Source organism: Leptodactylus fuscus, chromosome 2 (assembly GCF_031893055.1).
Source record: "Leptodactylus fuscus isolate aLepFus1 chromosome 2, aLepFus1.hap2, whole genome shotgun sequence".
NCBI lineage: Eukaryota > Metazoa > Chordata > Amphibia > Anura > Leptodactylidae > Leptodactylus > Leptodactylus fuscus.
In genome coordinates, this window is record NC_134266.1 from 25667512 (window position 1) to 25694731 (window position 27220).

The 27220-nt window shown below is 39.2% G+C and overlaps 1 protein-coding gene across 5 annotated transcripts in view; it reads right to left on the reverse strand.

Annotated features, from left to right (window-relative positions):
• ERG (ETS transcription factor ERG) overlaps window positions 1-27220 on the reverse strand; it is a 138802-nt gene that overhangs the window by 5874 nt on the left and 105708 nt on the right. For 2 of the 5 annotated variants that reach the window (XM_075263540.1, XM_075263541.1), the window contains 8 exons: window positions 14140-14357; window positions 10646-10797; window positions 7199-7402; window positions 6020-6100; window positions 3848-3919; window positions 2866-2925; window positions 2258-2311; window positions 1739-1786 (listed from right to left, as the gene is read on the reverse strand). In XM_075263540.1, the coding sequence (XP_075119641.1) occupies window positions 1739-1786; window positions 2258-2311; window positions 2866-2925; window positions 3848-3919; window positions 6020-6100; window positions 7199-7402; window positions 10646-10797; window positions 14140-14357 (889 nt within the window). Of the gene's footprint in view, window positions 1-1738; window positions 1787-2257; window positions 2312-2865; window positions 2926-3847; window positions 3920-6019; window positions 6101-7198; window positions 7403-10645; window positions 10798-14139; window positions 14358-17371; window positions 17847-27220 lie in introns of those variants that run through there. The other 3 variants (XM_075263539.1, XM_075263542.1, XM_075263543.1) reach the window with 3 other exon arrangements.

The following is a 27220-nucleotide window of genomic DNA, read 5'->3' on the forward strand; positions in this document are numbered from 1 at the left end:
TATGTTCTGCATAGACTTCTATTGTGATTCTGATGTGGATTCAGCACCATAATCCGACCCCTCTTGCCCCATGTGAACGAGCCCTTATATTTATTGCTCCACGAATTCAGAATATCAAATCTACATTGCCTCAATATAAAACTTTACTTAATACATTTGTGTATACAGCTCCTAGGCATAGCAATGTGTCTCCATATTTACAGACTACACATAGACCTTGTGTAGTCTGATATTGCAGCCAGCCAAACATGGGCAGACGCTCGGGTCCATGGGGTTTGAGGGTCACCCATGGATACTGTGAAACCAACTGTTAAGCACATGGGGCCTATTCAGCGGGCTCTCTCGTGTTGTGGACAGCTGAATCAGATATGGAATCTTTGTCCAATGTCCAATCTTTGCCTCCAACTGAATACAATGGGAGTTAGAATCAGGATGGAATCTGAGGCTGATTTTGGGATGGAATCTTCCGCAAAATCGGGGGCGCCCGATTCTGTGGTGTGAATGGGCCTTAAATGTTGGGCCCGCATACATTTGGAGCCACCCCTGCTTGTACTTGTGTTATTCTATTCACTTCACCCCCTGCCTCGCCTCTTGTTAACCTACGGACAGTAGAAGAGGAGGTGACAGTATCTGACTACACACGGTTTGCTTGTAGTCTCTTACCATGGCGATTTGTATACCTAGGAGCTGTATACACAAAACGGTAGGAGACTGCTAATCAAGTCTATTTGGGAAATCGGTTCATTTTTTGTTTTAAAGCAATATAAGCAATAGTTGCAAAAGTCTACACACCCTTTAAGGCATACTAAGATGTCTGATGTCACCAATGAATGGAAGCGCGATGTATACGGGTAGACTGATATATCTAATGTCTGAAACCAGAGATAGCGACCTGAAGCGTAAGTGTTAACCAATCAGCTCGGCCTTATTAATCTCCGCTAATCACAAGCAGATGACAGCTGGTTCTGCTTTATGAAATACCAAGTCCTTTCAAGTTGTCAGATCAGGTTAACGTCCCATCTGAAGTGAATTAGCCATCGCAACGTTTCAGCACATTGAATATATTTATTGCTTCCAATAGGAATCTTCAATACTGCAGTTAATAAAAGTCTTTTGCTGCAGATAATACGTTTTTTTCACATATACAGTTCTGGGAACCTCTACGGCCTTCAACTAGAGGGCAAATAAGGTCAAGATCGAAAGATTTTTCCTTCGCGATATATACGGTGACCAGCTTCGTTATATCTATAGATTATCATAAGTGATTATTGTAATGTATCTTAATTTAGTTAATTAACACACTTTTACATTTTTACACTTTAACCCTTTAAAGAGGATCTATCACCAGGTATGGAAGCCCAATGATGTCCATCATGTGATCGGCGATGTCAACCCGAGCATTTTGGTGTTTTGTTTCTCCAAATTCGTTCAGCCATTCCAAAGATATAAGCCCTGTTAGAGTTGATGCATATTAGAGTATAGTAGCACTGTGGCTCCTCTGGGGCGGGGTTTCTGCGTGCTTTAGGTCATTGTACTGTTACCGCCCACTTGGCTAGTAGACCCTAAACACTAAAAGGGCTTATATCTTTGGAATGGCTGAATGGATTTGGATATACAAGACACCAAAACACTCAGATTAACAGCACCAATCAGATGATGGATGTCATTGAGCTTTTCGGGCTTGGTGACAGGTCCATTTTAAGGAGCAAAGAATAGCTAGACGTGTAGTACTTCTTACCTGGATTTGCAAGACGGCTGCTTGTTGGGCCAAGAATCTGATATGGATCTAAGACGATAAATTTAAACCATATACATTATCTTCATAGATGATCAATAACATAAATGAAAACCCTGAGAAAGGAGCAAACAATGCCTATCCAGAATGTCCAGCACTCAAATTTGGATGTCGTTCACCAACCCACTCAGAATTTTTGTGGGATTCTCATTGACCAAATAACACCATCATACAGTGCTTCAATAATACTGTCATACAGCATCTAAATAATATTACCATATAGTGCCCACATAACCCTGACATAACACAGTTCTAAAGGCCCTCCGAGGCAATAGGGACACCTATACTGTATATCAATCCGATGTAATATGTTGTGTCCATATGTGGCATAATATCAGAATTTATGGGACAAAGCTGTTACTGTTATGGGCTGGTTGGCCCATTATTTTTGACAGTATTGCTATCAATAAATGCCTATTGCATGACTGTATGGAGTATTTTTGCATTTCAGTATATACCTACCTAGTTGTGGCCTGGGGTCTTCTGTTTTGGGTACAGCAGAAGGTGGCTGAGAAGCTGAAAGACATAATTTTTTATCCATCATTAATAATTAACTTCAGTTATAGATGAAGGAACATGAAGAAAAACTAAGACGACATAGGGGGAGGAGGGGGATGCAGCTGCAGGCTTTCTATCTCAACACTAATTTTGGATGCACTATTTTACAGTTTTGGTGGGATAAATGGCCATCTAAACGTGTATGATGATATCCTGACTCTTGGGAGAGAAGAATCGGGCTGTTGAATTTCAACATGTCCAATCGTTTTGTTCTCAAGTGAGATAAATGACTTCCAGAAATTAACATTTGGCTGACAGCTATCTTAAGCCTTGAAAGGCGGACGAGTGGGAGACACTAGGAGTATGAGATCTATACGTATCATTTATCTCTTCTTGCCTATGGTCTAAAGCTAAAGGACTGTTGACCCCACCACAAAAAATTTATGAGAATGTGATCAATATGGTCACGACATTACAAGGAACGGTGGTGGACTCAGTTTGCCCCTTGACCATCAATGTGGACATTCCATAGAACGTATACAACAGATATAGAGGTTGACCGTACCACTTACCTTTAGACTGTGGGGTGGGGTGGTTTGGCCACGAAGATCTTCTTGGCTCATAGGCTAGATCTGCAAAAGGTATAGTTATAAATTTACAGATATATCCAGATTAAGAATATCTCCACCCAAAAACCAAAAATTCACCAGTACAAATTATTATAACCCATTGCCCTGGCTGGTTATTCTGATCCCTGTGGATTGTTGAGCAACAGAGAGTGGAATTATCCAATAATCTGGAAACATGGACTACTTGTCATCCATAAGAGACAACCATCATGGTGGCAGAACTTGTCAACAGAATTTTTTTTTTTTTTACTTTGAGAAATAAATTATTTTTTTTGAGTATATTTTTGTTTCATTTTTATTTTTCCTAAAGGTCTCTGTATGTCTATCTACAGAAAAGCTACTGGGCAAAAGTTTTAGGCATGGGTGGAAACAATCCTGCACAGTAAGAATGCTTCCGGACATAGAAGGGTTAATTGTTTATTTTTGTCAATTAACAAAATGAAGTGAATGAAGAAAAGAGAGATGTAAATCCCATCAATATTCAGTGTGACCTTTGCCCTTTGCCTTCCATCAGTTCTTCTCGGTACCTGCAGACAATTTTGGCAAAATTTGGCAGGGAGGTTGTTCCCGCCACCATCTTAGAGAACTAAGCACAGATCTTCTGTGGATGTAGGTTTGCTGCAATCCGTCTCTCTCTTCATGTCACCCAGACAGACTGGCTGATGTTGAGATCAGGGTTTTAGCTTACTGTACAACATTTTTCCACACCTATCTAGAACATTTGCACAGTACTGTATATTTTGGACTAGATTCTTCCAGGGAATGGGGACTAGAGAAGAGGCAAGGCCAAGAGTTGAGATCTTCACACATATGATCAGTATTCTCTACCTCACGTGTAATTTTTTGCTCATTTCTTTGAGCAATTCCTGCTTTAGATAAGTCACACACAGTAAATATATAGCACGATAGAAAATGCAATAAATACCTGGCCTGTTTGGGAGTCTTTGAGTTGCTTCAGGGTAAACAGATGTGTTTGGGAATATAAAGCTCGCACCTCCTACAGGAAATCAGCATAATACTAAAGTGAGCCACTCACTCGCTAAAGGGTCAAGTCAATTGTTTTACATCTGTTCATTTATTATATGTGGTTTATCTATCATGGATCTATTGTATATCTATCTATCTATCTATCTATCTCCTATCTATCTATCTATCTATCTATCTATCTATCTATCTATCTCTCATATCTATCTATCTATCTATCTATCTATCTATCTATCTATCTATCTCCTATCTATCTATCTATCTATCTATCTATCTATCTCTCATATCTATCTATCTATCTATCTATCTATCTATCTATCTATCTATCTATCTCCTATCTATCTATCTATCTCCTATCTATCTATCTATCTATCTATCTATCTATCTATCTATCTATCTATCTATCTATCTCTCCTATCTATCTATCTATCTATCTATCTATCTATCTATCTATCTATCTATCTATCTATCTATCTATCTATCTATCTATCTATCTATCTATCTATCTCTCATATCTATCTATCTATCTATCTATCTATCTATCTATCTATCTATCTATCTATCTATCTATCTATCTATCTATCTATCTATCTATCTCTCATATCTATCTATCTATCTATCTATCCTCTATCTATCTATCTATCTATCTATCTATCTATCCTCTATCTATCTATCTATCTATCTATCTATCTATCTATCTATCCTCTATCTATCTATCTATCTATCTATCTATCTATCTATCTATCTATCATCTATCTATCTATCTATCTATCTATCTATCTATCTATCTATCTATCTATCCACTACAGTATATATTATTAGGATTTTATAATAATACTTATCAGTCAAGTATGTGAAGGCCAAGTTTACTGTTTTATTTCTGGACCAATTATCTAAAATTACACCCAATATTTTTGTATGGACAGATTAGGAAACCAAAAACTGATCATAAAGGATCTAACCATGAAATATCTCTATTTAAGGTTTTAGACATCAGAATACTGGTGGTCTATGGTTAGGAATATCAGATCAGAGGTGATCCTGCTCTCATTTGTTTGTAAGAGGAGCGACAGTGGACCAAGGTTACTTGGGCCCACAAGGTCAAATGATTCTGGGTGCCCATCATCCAACAACCGCCATAGAATATACCATTCATGGTGTCTTCTGCTGGATCATAATTGTGTTAGACCCTGGGCGTACTGGAGGATCCCTTGGAACTCTGGTGAGCCAGCCTGACAATAGACAGTGCTAGTCTGTGACCTCTTTACTTGGACACTGTCTACTTAGTAGCAGTGGTCACCGCTGTGGCCCCCTTGCAAACAGCTGAGTAGAGGGTGTGCCGATAGTTGTAGCCCACTGGCCTTATATTACTAGCCTATTTTAATGATAGGTGATCAGTATCCAAAACCCACTCAAAACACATCAGCAGCATTTAATGTGAATATTACAGAGGACTCTTCAACACCTTCATCACCTCAAACTTTTTATGCTGATTCCAGCACAATTGGAATTTTTTCTCTAGCCCCTTCCGTTCCTGATCAATCATTTCTGCTAGTTTTAGCCTCCAATATACTAATTAGGCTACAACTGTCAGGTGGGCGGACCCTCACTGTCTGGACCACCCACTTGACAGTGCCAAAACTAACAACACTAATTGCTCAGGAATGGTGAGGACTAGAAAAAAAAAATCCAACTGTGCTGGAATCAGTGGAAAGGCAGCTATTGGTGGAGGTGGTGTCTGATTTATAGCCACAAAACAGAGGGAAAGTCTACATTTTTCATTATCTATAGGCATTAATTCAAGACGGGGGTCATTTCTTCCACTAGTTCAGTGTATATGGATTTTTAGACCTAAATTTCTAAAAATAAAAATAAAAATCTAGGTCACTACCAAAACCATGCACATTAATAGAGGAAATTTACATAGGTTGCATATAAAAAAAACTTTACACAGATGCAGATAAAAAACTGGGAGAAAAAATATCAACCTGGGGAATAAATTTTTTTAGTACAGAATAAAAATTTGATAAAATTAGTGAAACTTATCTACGACAGAGGAGATAGACAAACGATTTTATAACCTAACTCGCAGATCTATCAATGTGTTTATTACCTGTGTTTCTAGCATGCATTAATTGTGGCGAGTTTTGTAAGGCCTTATCAACATCATCTGAAGTCAAATGTGGAAGAGGAGCTGCAAAACAAAACAAAGCAACACCAAATTGAAAAAAAAAGAAAAATTTTGAGAGGTCCTTATACCAAAAGAAAAAGTAGGATTTTTTTTAGGAACAATTTTTCGAGACATTCCTATATAATGACCATGGTTTAAATTCAGAATTTTTTTTTTTTACCTACTATATACATAATATATTTTACACAGAATATTAGTGAAAAGAATATTAAACACAGCCATAATAAAAGTATTTTTTAAAAAAATAATCAAATAATTTTACCAGTTCTTAATTTTTAAATCCTTTTTGCTTTTTTTTTTTAATAATTATGTTACAAAAAATTTTAAACAAGTCTTAAAACCTTAAAACAATATTCCTATTTATTTTTTTGTAATTCTGTAGAATTATTTTTTAAATAAAAAAATAAGTAAATTCCAATTTACATTTAACTATTTATCAAAAATAAAATTTATAAATAAAAATTTTATTGTAGTCAAATTAAGGACTCGCGGACACTACTGTGTTACGGATACCTATATTGCACCCATAGAGTGTATGGGACCGTACAGTACCTCTATATGATTCCGTTTTCAGACATAAATATATAAAAGAAATTTTAATTCTATTTTGATTTAATTGGACAAAAAAAGTAGAGTCCATATTATGGAGCCTATTCTACCGATTGTAGGGGAGACTATCTCCATAATACGGTACTGTACAGAGTCATCATAGTACCATATGGTAACATGCCAGCCCTCCAACATTTAGTAAAATATTATTTCAAAAATTATTAAAAATTTAAATTATTATTAAAAATAAATCTTTGACCTCTGACAAAAATATCAAAAATTTTATTTGATTCACAAAATGTTCCCATTTTTTTCCCCATTGTTCGCTGTTTTATTCTTTGGTATGTGCATTGATTTATGTATGCAGATCCTCAACCATTTAATAGTACAAAAATAAAATAAATAATATAAGTTGATAAATATTTTGTGATATTCCGTTTACTATTAAAAAAAATGAAAATAAAAAGGAAATATAAAAATTTAAATTTAAATTAAAGGGGTTGTCTCGGACAAGACAAGTCTTTAAAAAATAACAAAAAATAATAATCCTACTTTCTCTGAGGTAGTGAAGATGCGACAGGAGGATGTCTGCATTGTAGCATGAGGTGAGTCTTTGGAAGTCTTCTTTGGTCATTTTGCACAGCTCCTTCCCATCAATGTTCTGGAAGAGCATTATGTCAACATCTGGGAGTCCATATTCTTTTATTGCCCATTCCAACCACTGTCGAACATGTTCTGTGCTCCACAAGGTAGGGTCTACAATGGCAACAAAAAAATTCAAAAAATCAAAATTTACATCTATAATTTAGATATTCATGTGACATGGACAAATTTTGTCTGCATCTACATTTTTCTTTTTGTAAAAACAATACTTTTCTGGCAGGCTACAAGGTGATCTGGACCATTAATGAACCTTAGGTTGGGTTTGAGTTGTGTCCATCCTTAGCTTAGCTTTAATATGTTTAAGGTCCAGACTCCAACCAATTCAGTACAATATATCATGACATTCTGTCAAGATCCTATTGACCATACATAGAATATAATTTTGCTACACAATATTGTTAAACCATGTTGTCTCGAAACGCTGGTTATCTGATTCACCACATATCTGGCTATGTCTAACCACAAGAAAGGTAAAGAAGGGAGCATTTATAATTCAGTAACTCAATTTTGTTTAGGTATGGGTTAGTCATACTAACTCCTTATTATCTTCATTTACTCTTTATCATCTTTATTATCTTCATCTTCTTGAAATTAAAATTCTTGTCCCTCATTTAGGCCTTTCTACATCTTTTGTAATATCATGAATTTCATATAAGCTACATTTCTAGATTTTATTAGCTAAATTTTGGAAATCTTGCGAGAAATTTCTTAAAAACCACCAATGAAAAGATGATCCTTGACCTAAACTAGAGGTTTGAGTTGATTTTTGATTTTGTAACATTTTCTATTTTTGGTTCTTGATCCCTATTCTAGGAGGCCATTTTGACCACCATGTTGTATGGTTTTCGGTTTCACTGTTCAACTGCATGTAAACTTCTAAACTTCCAAGTTCCTACCATTAGCAACCATTAAGTCCTATGACAATTCTAATTTAGGTTCTCGCTACCTCTACTAGACCTTACAAAATTAGGAGATCACACTACCATAAATTATAGCTCAGTCAAAATAGTCAACAGGCACTTGATCACAAATGTAGATCTGTAGATAGCAGGGTTACAATAGGCCACATACCCTCAAGGTTTTCTTTGTCATATTACTCAAAAAAAGTCATAATAGTGACCAATAACCAAGCAATCGGTGGTTTACTGGATGACTATTATATATTGTGTAGTTTTTAGGTGTTGGTGGTGCTAACTGAGCCTTCAGCATCTAGAGCCTGGATATGACCATAATCTCTTTCCACCCATAGTTACACACATGAGTATAAGCTCATAGATTTGTCTCCAAACATTCACCATACATGAGAAGCTTTAGACCATATAAGAAAGCTGGCCTCTAGGATTCCCAATGCCAAACTCCGGTTCCTTGGGCCCAACAGATAAAATTATTCTCAACAACCCTCAGGAAATAGACCATAGCACCTTTCCAATTTAGGTGTCTTCTTCCAGGACCATTATGGTATTAGAGACATGGCCCACCGGAGGATCCTCTGGTACGATGGTGGGCCACTCCAACACTGTCTCAGGGCTATTTTTTAGGATATTTTTTCAATCTATCTTCGAAGAGCTCTGACATTTACATTAGTCCACTTTTTTCCAACTTTTATATACTTCTCATGGTTAGTATTATATAACTGCATCGAAGAAGCAAAATAAAACCTTGTTCTACTACTTCTGCCTCTTAAAACTTCAAGGGCTATTTACGGTTTGGACGCACTTCCCAGCTGCCAAGGTTCATAATATTTCTTTTGCAGCCCTGTAATGATCAGCACTACGTATTTACACAGTCTAGAAACTTTAAAGACAATCTGCACAATTAGCTATTCAGGAAAATATGTGCTTGGCTTTGCCGCTGATCCAGTCCTTTGCTGAGCAAGCACATCCAGGCAGTGAAGGAAGAAATTCAAAAACACCTGGATGTGGGACAGCTGCCTCGCCGAGCCCAAACTTCTAGAACATTCATCATGAAATGTCCGTTTTTCATTAGAAAATATATATTTCTAACCGGCTTGTTGAAAACCTTCGAGGAGAACAAGGGAATGATAGAGTCCTGGAAGGGCCGAGAGCTCAATTTATTCTGTTTTGTGACATCCAATTAACCTTTATGATAATTAATGGAACGCTCGCTGGCTCGGGTAGGCTATACAAAGAGTCAAGCCAAGAAAATGTGCCATAGGCAACACCCAGGCTAGTATGAATCCAAAAAGACTGGAGGTTATATGAATTCACGATGAGCCCTCCCTGCCAAAGTGTCTGCAGATCAGCTGAAAAACAATCAATTCCAAAAATATTTGTTTACAGCCGAGTCTATGAGCTCAATGTTTTTGACATGGCAAGATCGGTCAGATGAAAGTATGCTTCGTATTTTTGCTTTTGATTACAAAGAATGTCTTTGAACTCAGAAGGGGCTTCGGGGTCAAGTTGACGTGCTCCGAGATAATAAGAAAAATTTTGGAATTCACTCTTATTGTAGCGAGCAGTGGGGATCAGATCACAGCCTCGATGGTATGGCCAGCTGTAGAAAAATGACAGCTGGAATGTGACTGGTGCTTTCTACAGCCAACAACTCTAGTTCTCCTTTTTGATTACTTTCAAGAAGAAGAAGAAGTAACATTAATGAAAGAGGATCAATCACGGGGGCTGAGGAGGACAGCTTCAGTGACTTTTGAGGCATGTCCTCTTGTGACTTGGGAGATCCACAGTTCCTCTAGAACTGGAACCAACACCTTTGAAGGCTGACCTAAGATGATGACCATTTGGAAAACAATGAGAAGATCTGAATCTCTGTGGAAGGTCCAATTCAGACCTCAAGATTGTTTTCTGGACTGTATGTCAACATTGAAGACCTTAGGAAAGCCTTGAAAGGAGTAGGTCACAGTTCTGTAGATCTCATTTTTTGGACCTGGTGTGAGCTAGAAGCCCTCATTGTTCTCCATACTCTACATAATCAAGTAGATGTACCTGCTGGACACCATGACATCCAAGTTATAAGATGAAAATGTGAGGTGCTCTATATTGACCAAACTTCTTTATAAGACTATGACTTTATCCATAGTTTTTCTGGAGCTCATGGATTTTGAAGACCGATACAATAATCTGATGCTCCCTCAAATAGGCTCTTTGGAGATGTGTAGCTTGACACCCTTTCTGGGTGAGTGAGATCAAGAACTAGAAGAGGGGCCATCTAGATTTTGCTCTGAGACACCCCTGCTTTTATCTAAGCCTCATCTTCATCATATAGGCAAAGTGTCAGGTGGCGTAAGGTACAGGAGGCAAAGCAAGAGTATTTCAGCCTATGTTAGGTGAGAAACTTTGCTGACTGAGTATGGAGACTTACCAGCTGGCACAATTACTCTTCGTTCATTGGTTGTCATATTGGGGGGTGGTATGTGTTTTTCTTCTATGTAGCTGCCATAGTTGATTCCCATAGGCTCAGACCCACTGCCCATTTTTCCTCCTTTTGCCATGCTGCAGTCATCTGGGGAATTCCTAGAAGGGAATACCAAACGGGATTAGTTTTAGGCTTGTAACAAAAAAATAATGTTACTAGGGCGTTGCAGTAATTTTTGAATTTTAAAAAAATGATATATAGGTGACAGAAGTGAAAGCTACAACTGTCTCTAGATCATTTGCCTAGCATGTCTTGGTTGCATGGTCCCTTGTATGGGACCTTCTAGTGACTCCCTACTTAAGGAGTACAATATCTAACATCATGGACAAGTCTTGGTTGCATGGTCCCTTGTATGGGACCTTCTAGTCACTCCCTACTTAAGGAGTACAATATCTAACATCATGGACAAGTCTTGGTTGCATGGTCCCTTGTATGGGACCTTCTAGTCACTCCCTACTTAAGGAGTACAATATCTAACATCATGGATATGTCTTGGTTGCTTGGTCCCTTGTGTGGAACCTTCTATTGTCTCCATGCTTAAGGAGAGGTATGAATAAGAAAACCTATTTTCCAAAGCCCACATTCAGGAATCCCATCTATTACGCAGAAGAGATAAGCTGTAAAGAGTGTTTCTCAAACTGGAGGACTAATTATGTCCATATTTTAGAAGGACAGTCCATAGATTTAAGTGAACTGTGTTATACTCCTTGTCTCCTGTTTGATTATAATGTCTCCATGGCAAGCAGAATATCGAGGAGCATTATGCGGGGTTCGGGAATCTCACTCTTCCAGGATGCCGAGAGGTCGCCCTTTTTGTGGGAACCTCCCAAACATCCTAGGAGAGTTGCCAAGTATGTTAGAACCTGTTAAACATTTGGGGCAACATGAATGCACATAACAAAGTCCATTTATTATATACACTGTATATATAGAACTTTCTAGAATAGCTGTCATTCCATAGCAGACCAGTAGAGAGCAGTACAACTTGTTAGGATTCAGGTCACTCAATAAGATTGAATCGGTACGATTTATCCCTGTACAAGTTGCTTATATCTGTGAATTTCCCCACCACATACACTGAATGCAAACTCATGTGAACAAAGTCTTAGGCTAGGTTCACACTTGTGCTGGGCCCCGAACGACAGAGAGAGCCTATCCACTAAAACAGTGGTTACCAGCGGACCCCATAGACTATTATGGGGTCTCTCAGGTGTTTGGTTCCCAGCAGGACTTTCCTCTCCGCCGACTTTCGGTGGACTCTGTGGCGTTGCTGTGGAGTTGCAGATGTGAACCTAGCCTTACATTGCTCCTTATTTGGATGTGTTTCTACTGAAGCTGGCTGACTACCAATATGGCCATGACAATGATCACAGCGGTGGTTGTCACACAGCAGATTCCGATATCAGTAGGATATAATAATTATTGCTATTTTCCATCCTCTATATCGGCTCTCCATGCACTGATTTCTGGGTGAGCTTGTGCAGATACACAGAAGCCAATCAGAGAATGCCAAGCTGCAGTGAAAAGCGCGGAGAAGAGTCTCCCGACCAAAGAACATAAGAAATGGCACAAATGAAGTAAAACAGTATAATGTTATGAGTGTGTATCTACTACATGAGCACATGATGAATGAAGCCTCACTCTCGGTGCTCACAGCCCCCGCCCGCCCTTACCCGGACTTATTGCTTGCTTTCAGATAGCAAAATATTTTCTTTTGAGATATTTTATGATTTTTTATTTCTACCTTAAATTAGACAAGGTTGACTGTCAAGTACAGGCCCGGCCAGCAATCCTCACACCACATCAAATCCAAGGTGACTGCCAAGGACGGGCATGTAAGTACACTCCCCGCTAAATAAAACTACCAAACCCAGATCAAAGCGCCAACACGTTTTTTTCCGCGCACCTTTTCCACTCCAGTGTTGATATTACAGCTGAGGAGTAACTAGACATAATAAAGGTCTGGTCACTGAAGTGTAGAAGAAAACCCAGACTACTTAAAGGAGACTGACCGCAAAGAAATGTAAAAATACCTTTAGTGTACATTAAGAATGTGAAAACCGTTTTTTAATATATTAATTCTACGCTGAGATATGACCATTAGAAGTTACAGGCCCGAAGCCTGAGGCTACACTACCGAGTGTGATTTGTGTCAGGCGTAGTGTTACCGTGGACATGTTCTAAAACTGTCATTGTTGCAACCAATCACAGAACAGCTTTACTTTTCATTGTGTTCTACGATTGGTTGCTAGGGGGCAACAGAACTGTTCTTTTTTTTTAGACAGTTTCATAGTCTGCCCCATTGTCTAGAGCCAAGTCATCACATATGGCTAATATCTAGGTCATATCAAGCGTATATATAGTATATAAGTTAGTGGCGGTTATATCTATCTACAGGAGAATCCATGTCATCTAATAATAAGGTAGACACCAAAGTGGACGATTCCTTTAAACTTAGAGGCTGTGGACGAAATGATGAGCTGACTTCACCTGTTTGGCCTGGCATGCATGCTATTTCATCTGTACAATATTTATTCCCCAATTGGGACAACCTATCTCCATTCCTAAATATTGTTCAGACCAAGCATCCCTTTCATGGCAGTGGTGCCCCCTAATGGCATTAGATTGTACACAGATGGAACCTCCTGACGTAATGTTATATTGTTATCAAACAATATGCCATAACGTGTCTCCTACCTCTAGGAACTTCACCTATCTCTAGTACAGGGGTGCCCCAAACCCTGTGTGGGACCACATGTGGAATGGTGGCATGTCCTGTGAATGTGTTATACATTTATGTGATGAGAATACACCTTTAAGAATGTAAGGCTAAAGAAATACGAGCCCAGTTGTGTGTCTGATAGCATACAGTTTCTGAGAGAGTCTCTTGCTCTGGAGGACCAGAAAAATCCATTGACTTCAATAGGAAAAGTGTAATACTTCAGTTATCCTGCGGTGGTGCTGCAGGGAAATTGAACACTGAGTATAAGGCTCCCTCACAGATTGCAGCTGATCACTATGATCAGTTTATTGTGTTCAAAGTGGAGTACCCCTTTAAGAAACCACTGAATTGAACAGTTAATGGCGTTTCCAGATCTTTGAAACTGATGACCTATCCTTAAAGTTAGGTTGCTGGGGGGCCGACACCTGGGACCCCCACCGACTTCACGTAGGAAAAAAATCCAGCATTCAGAGGAACGCTACAACCCCTTCACTGAATACCAAGCACAGTGCCATACATTGTACTATGGCTCTACTTGGTATTGCACCTCAACCCCATTCATGTGACTGAGACTGATCTTCAATCAAGCCACGTGATGAATGAATTTGATGTCATAGGTGTGTAAAGTGGAAGCCTCCCCAGATCAGATATCGATTGATCTGTTCTAAGGATAGGTTATCAATAATTAACTCCTGGAATGCCAAAGTGTAACATTTACCTGGATCCGTTAATCTGATTCGGATTGCACTCCATCTTGATGGTGACTCTGGATGGGGGTTGGGTTAGCCAGTCTTGCTGCGGGACACGAGGACTCATCTTTGAAGTTTGCCCATACTCACTGGAGGATGAAGCCGTCATCTCCGCCTTGGCGAGGTGGGGCGTTCCGTAGGCGCACTCAAATAATGATTGATCTTCACTTACCACTGATAACGCTTCCTGTAAACAAAGGAAATCCAGAAGATTCATGAGATTTATGTTTTACAGAAAGAATGCAAGACATGTCACGATGAAGATAAGACAAGGCCTGACGTTTCCACGTATTTTATCAGAATCTCGAGATTATAACCAAGAATAGGAATGATGGCCGATAACCGAGCAGCTGGATTATCTGGTGACAATGGCGCCTGCCAGAGGTGGGATGTCTTAGGCAGTTCCTGAAATTGAAGACAGATGGGTAAACCCAAGGATCAAGGCAGGTTCCTCATGCCCAACAGATAAAATAATTCTGGCTGCCCATCTTCTATCGACCCCTGGGATATAGACCAAAGTGGCCTTCAAATGCGGGTATCTCATACTGCACCATTACTGTATTAGCGCCCAGGCCCACCAGGGGATTCTCTGGTACTGTGGTGGGCCAGTCCAACACTGGATCTAGGCAACTCGGACAAAGGCCAAATGATGATGACTAGACCACTGGGTTAGAACCTCTCCAAAATGGTAGGTCTTGTGGGGTATTTCCAGTATGCATTGATTAGTATATATATATATATATATATATATATATATATATATATATATATATATCAAAAGTGGTTCATGGAGGACAACCCGTGAACCGGTGACAGGTTCATGGGTGCCCAACGCTCAATCATTCACATGGGTAATGAAGGCTAACCTGCAATGTTCTACTATGAAACCTGAACTCCTGGCCTTCAGATGATACTGACCATCTCACCTACTAAACATTGTGCAGACCAAGTTCCCTCTTTCATGGCAGTGCTGCCCCTTATGGCCGCAGTCTCTTTCACTAGGTTAATGCCCCTGTCAAACTGCAAAAATTGTTCAGGAACAGTTTGAGGAACATGACAAAGAGTTGAAGGTGATGGCTTGGTCTCCAAATCACCAGACCCCATTCTCATCGAGGATCTGTAGGATGTGGTGGAGAAACAAGTCCAATCCATGGAGATCACACTGGACAACTCAAAAGGATCTTATAAGATCTCGGTGCCAGATACCACAGGACACCTTCTTAGGTTTTATGGAGTCCAGACCTCGATGGGACAGAGCTTGTGTTGATGTTGACAAGATCTTGGAATGGCTGTTGGGAACTGTAGGTCACTTGCCCCTTAGCCCTGTATCTAAGGCTACCCTGGTGGTTGGTCAGACATAAGCCCATTTCTGGATCCCACCACGGTTGAGTTTGGTGGATCATCCAGAGATGGTGTAACTTACTGTATCAGTGAATCAGACTAAGAAAAAATAAATCAATGTTTTTACCAAAAAAGGTTCTTAAACCCCAAAAAGTCAATGTAAGCAAAAATACCTGATAATATAAATCTAAGGAATTTAACTGCAAGAAAGAAAAGAACTGTTCCCAAGGAAGTGACTGGTCAAGAAGGTGACAGACCCCATAGAAACAAACAATGTTGTGTGAACCCAACAAAAAGTTCAGTTCTTAAGAGCAGGAACTAATGTGAAAAGTGACAAATGGAGGCGGCCATAATAATGATTTATTCCCCCGGAAGCCCTTGTATTGTTATTGGCTTATATTATATATATATAACTGAAAATTAGTGTCTGCAGTGATGTCATCAGGGGCGTCATCAAACGGAACCTCTCATATTATGGTTAGTGAACGGTATGTACCATTATCACCACAATCGTACATATAACCTATGGGGCACATGGATGTTATATGAGGGGAGAACCAGCTGTATGAGTGAGGACAGACGAGGAAGACATCCCAGCACCTTAAATAAACATATCAGAGAAAAATAGATAGATAGATAGATAGATAGATAGATAGATAGATAGATAAAGATATGAGATAGATAGATAGATAGATAGATAGATAGATATGAGATAGATAGATAGATAGATAGATAGATAGATAGATAGATAGATAGGAGATAGATAGATAGATAGATAGATAGATAGATAGATAGATAGATAGATATGAGATAGATAGATAGATAGATAGAGAGATATGAGATAGATAGATAGATAGATAGATAGATAGATAGATAGATGATAGATAGATAGATAGATAGATAGATAGATAGATAGATATAGAAAGATATGAGATAGATAGATAGATAGATAGATAGATAGATAGATAGATAGATAGATAGATAGATAGATAGATAGAGATATGAGATAGATAGATAGATAGATAGATAGATAGATAGATAGATAGATAGATAGATAGATAGAGATATGAGATAGATAGATAGATAGATAGATAGATAGATAGATAGATAGATAGATAGATAGATAAATAGAGAAAGATATGAGATAGATAGATAGATAGATAGATAGATAGATAGATAGATAGGAGATAGATAGCCAAGGATGTATCGATAGATGAATAGGTTTACACTCTGCACATCTACACAGTAATACAATTATTATTGGCAGGCTTCTAATATAAACAATGACAATAATAATAATGACAATAATAATAATAATAATAATAATAATATTGTTGTATATTTAATGGTAACCAAAGAACTTTTTGTGCAACTTAAAGAACAAGCAATGACACAGGTTAGTAGTGGAGATTTCTCAGGGCGAAAACTCTAAGGGACAAATCCAAGTCTTATACATATATATATATATATATATATATATATATATATATATATATATATATATCACTTCTGCCCTCATACTATGAAACACCCAGAGAGTTACGAACAAACAAACAAACAAAAATATATATATGAATTTGCCCTTTGGCGCAGTTCATACAGGACCAGCCTTCTCTTCTACCTGGAAAAAACTGGGGGTAACATAAAAAAAAAAAATCTGCTAGGCTACCCTGTCCTATATAGGGCTCAGGGTGTGATGACCTGACTCTCTGGGGAGGGGTGTGGTTGGCAATTTGGGAACTAATTTGATGGCTCCTATTGGACCCTCATTCCTATGACCCTAATACAAGGTGTATAATACAGTCTAGAAGAGCACGGAACTGCGGTGGCCATCAACGACAAGAAGACTTTATAACTTACAGACGGGTAGTCCTCATAAGGTGCAATGAACTGTGTCTGAAGCATCTTCCCAGGGTCTGTAACCAAATTCTCATAATTTCCCTTTAGATCTTTTTGGTAAAAATTTCCAAAAAAGTAAAGTGTCCAGGTCTAGTCAGAAGAACAGATCATTGTCTCCCGAGGTGTGGTGGTGATGTGATATCCTGAAGGTCAGATGCTGATGGGATCCACAAGGACATCTAGTCTTCCCAGGCGTCCACCGTCCATGTAGAGGGGCGAGCGACAGTTTTTGGAGCTCAGTGGTGGTTTCTCCTACAGACGCAGAGATGTGGCCATAGCTCTTGGAGGGTTTGTGACTATTGTTTGAGGAGGATATTGTGAAACGGCAGTGGGCATGTGTGTGGATATCCTAGTGATTGACACGTCCACACGAAGAGTGCGGGGCTTGTTTAATCTCGTGCACAACATTGCAAGTTCCTGTTTTACTTCCTTTGGCCTTTCCACTACAATCGCTTGTCAAGAAAACCATTCATAAAACACCAGGTCAGATAACAGCCAGAGAGAAGAACCCAAGAAGGAGAAGTGTTTTCATCTGTGACATGTAATACATGGATAGATGTACGCTAACATATCAGCAGCTATACAGTATACAGAGCAGGTCTGAAGATGGTGGTAGAACATATATTGTATAGACAATAGACAATATATGGGTGTAGGGTGGTCTAATAATCCAGAATATTCTCTACTCCAGCCCCAATCAGGCCAGACTAAAGGAATGTTATGGTTATTGCAGATATAGTGGTTACAAGCTTGCTGTGTTGTTCCTCTAATGGGGCAGTCAATGAGGAGATCCAGCTAAGGTTACAGACAAAGCTCCAAGGAAATAGTATGCAAGTTAGCTCTCCTCCAGAAAGAAGAACACTGTCTCACCAGTGTGCACATTACCTCTCCTCTGGAAGGAAGAAAACAATCTCTCTAGTGTGCAAGTTAGCTCTCCTCCAGAAGGAAGAAAAGAGTTTTTCTAGTGTACAAGTCAGCTCTCCTCCAGAAGGAAGAAAAGAGTCTTTCTAGTGTGTAAGTTAGATCTCCTGTAGAAGGGGAAAAAAAAACTGTCTCACCAGTGTGCCAGTTAGCTCTCCTCCAGAAGTAAGAAAACAGTTTCTCTAGTGTACAAGTTAGCTCTGCTCCAGAGGAATAAAAGAGTTTTTCTAGTGTACAAGTCAGCTTTCCTCCAGAAGGAAGAATACTGTCTTTCTAGTGCCACCTATAGGTAGCCGCACTAATGCAAGTCTGAGCTATAACAGAGCCTGAGGACTGCTGATTTTTATTCAAGAGATCCAACTAAGGTACAGAGTCTTAGTGAAATATTATCTCTTCTCCGGATGGAAGAAAACGAACAGTCTTTCTAGTGACAGTGGTAAAGCTACTGGCTCTCATTGAGAAGATCCAAATGATGTATGGAATCTTATAGGCAAGACAATGCTCTATTGAAAAATGTATGGAAATCAGCTCTTCTCCAGAAGGATGAAAACTGTCTCTCTAGTTCCACCTATAGCACAAACAGTAAAGTTTTGGGCTTTCATTGAGGAGATCTAACTGATGTATGAAGTCTTACAGGTTATGCTCCATAGGAATATGTATGGATATGAGCTTTCCTCCAGAGGGACGAAACCTATCTCTCTATTGTCACCAGTAACATTACAGGTTCTCATTGAGGAGATCCAAATGATGTACGGAGTCTAACAGAGAATGATCAATAGGAAAGTATATAAATTAGTTCTCATCCAGAAGGAAGAACACTGTGTCTCTAGCTCCACCTATAGTACAAACAGTAAAGCTATTGGTTCTCAATGCGGAGCCCCAACTTATGTATAGAGTCTTACTGGCTCCATGGGGAAAGTAAGTTAATTAGCTTTCCTCCAGAAGGAAGAACACTGTCTCTCTAGCTCCACCTATAGTACAAACAGTAAAGCATGACTGGTTCACAGTAAGGAGATCCAACTGATATATGGACTATAAAGACAATGCTAGATGGGAAAAAGTATGTAAATTAGCTCTCTTCCAAAAAGAAGAAAACTGTCTCTCTAGTGCCTCCTATAGTTAGAATAAGTGTGAACACACCCTTATAGATCAATGGATCCCTGATCATCTTTCCCGCCTCCAATGCAGACGTCGCCCTCTACTGGTTACCTGTAGCTTCCCCTCTCACAGGACAAACAGAAGTAACCCATGGCACATGTTTGCTGCACGCGTCTCTTTAAACCATTGAATCTGCTGTTGTTACACTGAATATTTTCCCATCCAACACTACAGGAAACTTTCCACGCAGTCTGAATATGTCATTGTACAGATCGCCGCGCTGAGCCCTGCTCCATTTTTAGAAAAATAGGTGCAATGAAACCCTTTGAGCCTCCGAAGGCGTTTTTAGCCTAAGTGAAACCACATGCTATTTCTCCCCCTTAAAACAATAAACAAAACCGTAGATCTACATCAAGGGATAACGCGATTATTTTGTTGTGCGAGCCAATATCGTACGTCAATTATCTCATTGATGCCAGCGCTGAGCCAAGGAAGAAAAAAGAAGATGGAAAAAAAAAATGCTAAATAATTTTTGTAAGACGCCAGCTCCAAAATAGTCCCGGTGACCACGAGTTAGACGAGAACAGACTGTGCCAGGCTCTGTTATTTGCTTCCAGTTGGCCAACGTGGAGCGGTGCGAAGGCAGCCAGGAGCGAGACTTACTGCAATGTGAAAACCATTAGCCCAGTGTCCCACACTAAATAACGCTCCGGCTGCCATGTAAGTCAGCTCTGTTTTATGTCATACAGACAAGGTAAAAGGATCCAAAAACATTCAGGTCACCTAGCTTTCCACAGACCCTGACTGGCATGCCAATCTGCTGCATTAAATTTCTCCTACTCCAACTTTCCTTCTTGTGTGTCATTGTGCACTGAAGTTCTGGAATTATATTTATGAACCAGGAGGCTCAGAATGAACAGGTATATAGGTTCAGTCCAGATAGTGGAAGGATACAGGGCATAAAATAACAAGGTGATACTGATAGGCCTGTGACTACAATGTGACCAAGCCCCTGTTCAGTCCACCTCTGGTCACAAAAAAGCAGATTTCCTGTTTGGGACTCTAGGAAAGCTGGGTGACAAACTCTGTGAGTGCTACATAGTGATTAAATATCCTAAACGCAAAGGAGACAATAGAGTCTTAAGATGGTCATTGGGCCAACAGCCATTCCTTCCGATCCCCTGTACAGATGCATGCTCAGTTCATCCAAGTGTGCATAGATTGTTATCATTTTGTATTATCACTTTTATATGATGTTACATGTATTTTGTATTATTAGTAGCACTGTTGCTTTGTATTATCAATTTGGTATTATTTTATATAAAATAAGATAAGAAAAGATAAGATAATCCTTGAATAGTTCCCCCATGGGGAAATTCAGTGTGTTAGCAGATTATTTTGTTATTATTATTATCATTGTTATTTTCTGTTATTACTTTTGTGTTATTTTCGGTTATTTTTCCATCTACATTGGTGGGAGCAAGATTTTATGTCCGCGCAAAAAAACGGTTTCCAGGCGCAGAGGCTGAAAACGCACACGGGCGGTCAAATGAATGGGCTTAAAGCCGACCTCTCACAAGCCGCCTGCTGTCCGGTTTCCCCGGGGTTTACAGCAGACACCCCAGGGCGGACAGCGGCAGAAGTGTGAACCCCGCCTTATATTGTTATTTATTATTATTATTAATAGTATACTATGCATTATAATAGTTTAATAGTCTATCGCATAATTTTCTGTGAGTATCAGATTTAGTTTTTGTGTTTTTATTTATTTTTTTCCCAATGTAGTTCCTTATTTTTTATTATATATTGCATTATTTTATATGCATTTTCAGAAGTGATTTTTTTGTTTTTACTATTGTAATATTAGTAATATTTTTATTAATATATTGCATTATTTTATGTGTATTATCAGTAATATTAGTATTATTTTATTAATATTTGTCATTATTTTATGTGAATTATCAGTAATATTAGTAATTTTTAATTCATATTTTGCATTATTTTACATGTATTATAGTTATAATTTTTTATTAATATTTTGTATTATTTTGTGTATTACCAAATAATATTAATAATATTTTTATTAATATTTTGCATTATTTTATGTGAATTATCAGTAATATTAGTAATATTTTTTTATTAATATTTTGCATTATTTTATGTGTATTATCAGTAATATTAGTATTTTCTAATTCATATTTTGAATTATTTTATGTTTATTATAGTAATATTATTTTTTATTAATATTTTGTATTATTTTGTGTATTACCAATAATATTAGTAATATTTTTATTAATATTTAGCATTATTTTATGTGTATTATAGTAATATTTAGATCTTTAGATAAATAATAATAGTTCTAATCTTTTTGTTATTATTATTGTATATTATGACACAACGCTGAAATATGCGAGGCTCCCGCCTAATGAGTTGCCATGTAATATATCCGCCATGTCCGTCTTCCTTCAGGTCCCATATGTTAAATAAATCCAAGGCGAGCAATTACTGGGGAAAAGAAATAAATAAAGTCTCCATTGTCTGAGTGTTTTCTTTAAACAAAAGCCCAGTAGTTGCATGCCATTCCCATATCTCCTGCACCATGTCCAACTTCCCAGAGGAACAACAGGAAAACAAAGTGCAAATTCAGAATAACTGTGTCCAAAGAACAATACACTTCGCCCCGCCATTGCCAAGGGACTTGATGAATAGAGGAAGGAGTAAACTTGAGAGATTGCTTTGAGGAAGGTTTTGTAACTGCTCTCAGCAACTCGTGGAATCACAAAACCTTTAAGATCAAGGTCTGAGCTGGAGGTTATCACTGGAGCCATGGACACGCATGCTAAGTCCCCGTAACCGTCTCATGTTTACCATCTAGAGCGATCCGCCCTCGGAATACAAGAGTTCACTCCAACATTGCAAAATATTTCAAATCGGAAAAATATGATGACTTGTTTTTTTAAAAAATTTCAAGTTTTCCAACCTATATTCTTAGGTTACATTGATTTAAAGGGTTGCAAATGTCTTAAAGAAAGGGTTAAGCTGGCCATATACATCGACTGACATGACCGGCCAACCATCAAATGTGTATAAGAATGTTGAGATGTTGGTTGAAAGAAAGATTGGGCTCTTGGATTTCAACACGTCCAATTCCCTTGTCTTGACAGAAATAACCCGCTAGGGGCAATGGCTTTCTTCCCTCTCCCTTATCAGAACACATGCACGCTCAACCAAGTGTACATGTATTTAGGGGGATCAGGACTATATAGCTATCTAAAACAGCTTAAAAGGGGTTTCACATCCTTATTCCACATATACATAAATAAGGTCCATCACTGAAGATGTGATCCCCATTATACTGCTGGTTGACTCCACCAAAAGCTCCCAAGTTGGTAGATGATAGATCGCAACTTGTTCAACTTTCCATCCGTTCCGGGCCAGTTGTTGCTTCCCTGTTTCCTAACCCTAAGGTGCCTCTGGATATTTTAATTTGTGAGAACCTATTCCAAATCTAGAAGAACCTGTAAGGCCTACAGAGTTTTTAACTTGCCAGGTGTTGGACTGAGGTTCCTTGGGCCACCAAGAAGATGTCATAAAAGTGTGACCACTAAGACCTCTGCCAGGTGTTGGACTGAGGTTCATTGGGCCACCAAGAAGATGTCACAAAAGTGTGACCACTAAAACCCCTGTAAGGTGTTTGATTGAGGTTCCTTTGGCCCTACTGAGAACATGATTCTGGAGGCCCATCCTTCCAAAAAAAAACTCTAAAAAATAGACCAGCATAACTTGCTGTGACCGTACAACCCCTTTAAGTGTTATAAGAATAGCAAGAGCATAGTGGGATGTAAGACATGGCATGTACCAGATCTAGAGAACCTAGGATCTAGACTAGTAGACTTAAGCCTGTGGTTCTCCAGGACATACTGGAGTTTGCAATGTTTGTAAGTTCACCGGTTGGTGCACCCCTATAAATAGAAGATGGTAGACTTACCCAGACAAAATCTATAGGATCTTATGTGTAGGATCTCCTTTAAGCACTCAGTCTTACCATGAGTAAATAACATGGCCATCTCTTGTTGGACGTCAGCCAGTATTAGAAGGTGTCTCGTCCTCACCAGACATCTCCTGATCTTGTTAATATTGTGGTCAGGATGTGTAAGGATCAACACTGCACTGCACTTATAACAACAAAGGAAATTTTAAGATATATACAGCAACAGCCCGAGGGTTAGATAAGGCTTCACCTTCAATGAGAAGACAAAGGTTGTTATGGGGCGATCGTCATCATTTCAGGGGGTTACAATACAATAAGTAGGAACACTCAAAGTGTTATGGAAATCTGTGTAGCAACAAGACACGCAATTGCCTAATGCGGCATGTACTAAATCTCCCATAGATAGGTCATGTATAGTAACATAGGGGATGACCAAGGGGCAATGGGACCCAGATCAGGGTGGCGGCATCCCTTATTTTGATGGGTCGTGAACTAAAAAGGGTGCAGAGAAAGCAAGTGCTCCTGGGACACAGAAGACACAGGTATTATGGAAATGTCATGTTAAGTTTCACTATAATCTTAGCTGTGCCCCCTCCCTGCAACAATATGTTCCCCTCCCACTACTTAAAGAGAAAGTATACCATATCACTGACACCTAAGCTTCCCAGAAGATCCCATTGCAGTCTCAGTTAAAAGAAAATAACAACTATTTGTCCCATTACTGAACATAGTAGCTCTGTCTCTCTCTCACAGCAGGAAATCCCAGCATCAAAGCCAAAGACATTTAAACAATACTGCCTGCATACTGTCTGATTTCTTTGTGTGTAGGCCCCTGTAAGAGCATGGGGACTGCATGACGGCATAGATGGCCAGTTACCTAGACCAAAATTGCGCTAAGGTGTACTTTTGCCCATTCTAAAGCAAAAACACCACTTTATGTCAGGTTTCTAGATATTTTGAATATTTTTTATATTTTGTTTACAAATTCAGGTAATAGCATTTCTATATTTTTGATTGTTCTATGGAAGTTATGGGTAAACACCAAGATGGTCGCCTGTCATGTTTCACTGATCACGCCACATCGGTTGCTGAGTCTGGTAGGCTAAGCGCACAAAGGGCATATTCCAGTGGATTCCAGCCCTTCCTGAGACGAGCGCTCACTACCTATATCTTGGGAGAAACATATAAGACGAGTTCATGTTTTCTTTGTTTGGAAGGAAATAACAACTTTAAAAGATTTTCATCATCTCTCATCTTCGAGTGCGTTCAAGACATGTGAAATATGTATTCACCCTTCACTGGAAATGTTTACAGAGCATAGGAACGTGTCTTGGGTGACAAAAATAGATTTTTAACTCAAAAAGTTGAAGTTTTTGGATTGTCAAAGACAACTACATTTTTCCTGTCTCCTCTCTTAACAGTTCTATTTTTTTGGAAATATTTTAGTTAAGGAATCCATACGTTCTAGGCAGGGGTGGAGTACACATTTTTAACAACAGGTTCTTCAGGGGAGGGAGGAGGGACGGTGTCATAAAAATATTTCAGGCCATGACCCAAAATCCTTGGCCCACTGTGCCACCTGTGTCCCAGTGCATCCAATGACGCCCACAATAATATTCTCCTCATAGAAAACATTTCCCCTTATACTAATATTCCCCCTAATGTCCTCTGATGCCACCATCATATTTACCCATATTGATGCCCACATACTGTCCTCAATACACTATTGTTGTTTCCCTTGATACCACCTCTAATGTTCTCTGATGCCTCCAATATTATTATTCCTCCAATGTCCCTTGATGTCCGCCATATTAATATTCTCCAGTGTCCCCCCATGCACTTCATATTATTCACCCAATGTCCCCTGATGCCCTCCAATGTCCCCAAACTCTCTCCATATTATTATTTCCCCAATGTCCTCTAAAACCCTTCATATTATTGTTATCCAATGTCCCTCGATGCCCCATATTATTATACCCCCAATGCTGCTTGATGCCCCTTCTAATATCCCCTATATTATTATTTCCCAATGTCTCTTGATGCCCTCCATATTAGAATTTCCCCACTGTCCCCTGATGCCCCCAATATTATTATTCCCCCAGTGTACTCTGATGCCCTCCTATCATCCTCCATATTATTAGTACTCCTAATATTCTCTGATTTCCCTCAATTTCTCCCCATGCCCCCTTATGTTAATAGTTTCCCCTAATGTGCAAGGAAACCCCAATAACAATTACGCTCATGTACCTCTGATCCCCCAACGCACACAACTACAGCCACTTTAGGTCTGTGACCTACAAGGAACGCGGACAATGCATGGTCGTCATAGAGCCATCTGCGCCAGGATGCAGATATCCTCCCTGTGCCCTGTCACCTTGTAGGCTGCAGGCCTAAGGTGTCTTGTGGCCTACAAGTTATAGAGTGATTGTAGAGTTTTAACAACTGGGTTGGCAGAATTAGGGAGAACCGGCTTCATCCCCCTCTGAAGCTAGCCTTTCTATAAGGGCCCTATTGTAAGTCAGTCTACCTTTGATTTTGTTGGAAGGCTCCAGAATGTACCTGACACCATTACAACCCCCAGAGCTCCACATATCCATGAGGCCTTACTGCATAACTGCTGACTATCCCAGAAACTCCAGGAGATTCCTTAAGAAAGCGGTGACCTCCTGGACGAGTTACCAAATCTCCTGGATTGGGGGAAATGCTCCTGCCTTTGCTGAGGTACTATATGTTCTGATCACGTCCAAAAAGAGGGCATAGCTGGCACATTTTGTGCCCTTGTCATGAAATGGGAACATAGCTATATCCACAGGAGGTGTGATCACCCAATAGGGGCTCGGCTTTGGTCAAAAAATTATCAAATGTTGGTAAGTATTCCTTACTGTGATGGTTTTGATTGAGTGACCTCCTCAAAATCATATAAGTCTACTCAGACCCCAGAGTATAATAGGTGGAGACCCAGGGGAGCTGTAAAAAAACAAAAAAAAAACAAACATTCATACTCACCTTTGTGGGCCTCTTTGTGGCGTTCAGTGCTCTTTTGGTCCGGGGTCACCACTGAGGCCGAACCACAGTAGACAAAGGAGAGCGAGCGAGCATGGTGGACGGCACAAGAGAACCAAAAGAGATGAGGGAAGGTGAGTATGAATGTCTTTGTTTTTTTCACCTCTCATCAGCCTTCACCTATTATAATCTAGGATCTGAAGAGACCCCACAATATAATAATTTCACTTCCGGTTCGTACTGAACTTTTTCAATCCCGAAACAAAATAAATCTTGGGGGTTCGCTCAACTCTAATCCTAAGGAAACTTGAAGAAATTCAGTGGCAAAACGAAGACCTAAGTGAGGACGACCATCATTTCATTAGGCCCCTGGCAACTGAAGTAAAACCAGATAAAATTCTCTATAATTTGCTGAACGTTTTGGTCAAAAACTGCAACAACCGCAGGACAATAAATCATGACAATAGTTTGTGTTTCGTAACTGGCTCAATATGTCATGGATGAAATATACATGGGAACGTTGCCACTGAGTGGTGGTCTGCAGAGCATCTGGATCAAGGCTCCAAAAAAACCACAAATGACATGATTTGTACAAACCACAGGACAACAATCCCAACAGAATGTCGTACGAGACACCTGCCCCAACTGTAATAATAAACGGAGGGATACGACACGCACCACATCACATGACAGGGTCTAAGAGGGTACGTACACCAGCTGACATCTGCTGACAGGTCACTGAGTCCATAACCCAAACCCTCTCCCCCGATCACTAGGACTAGAGTCATGGTCCGTGA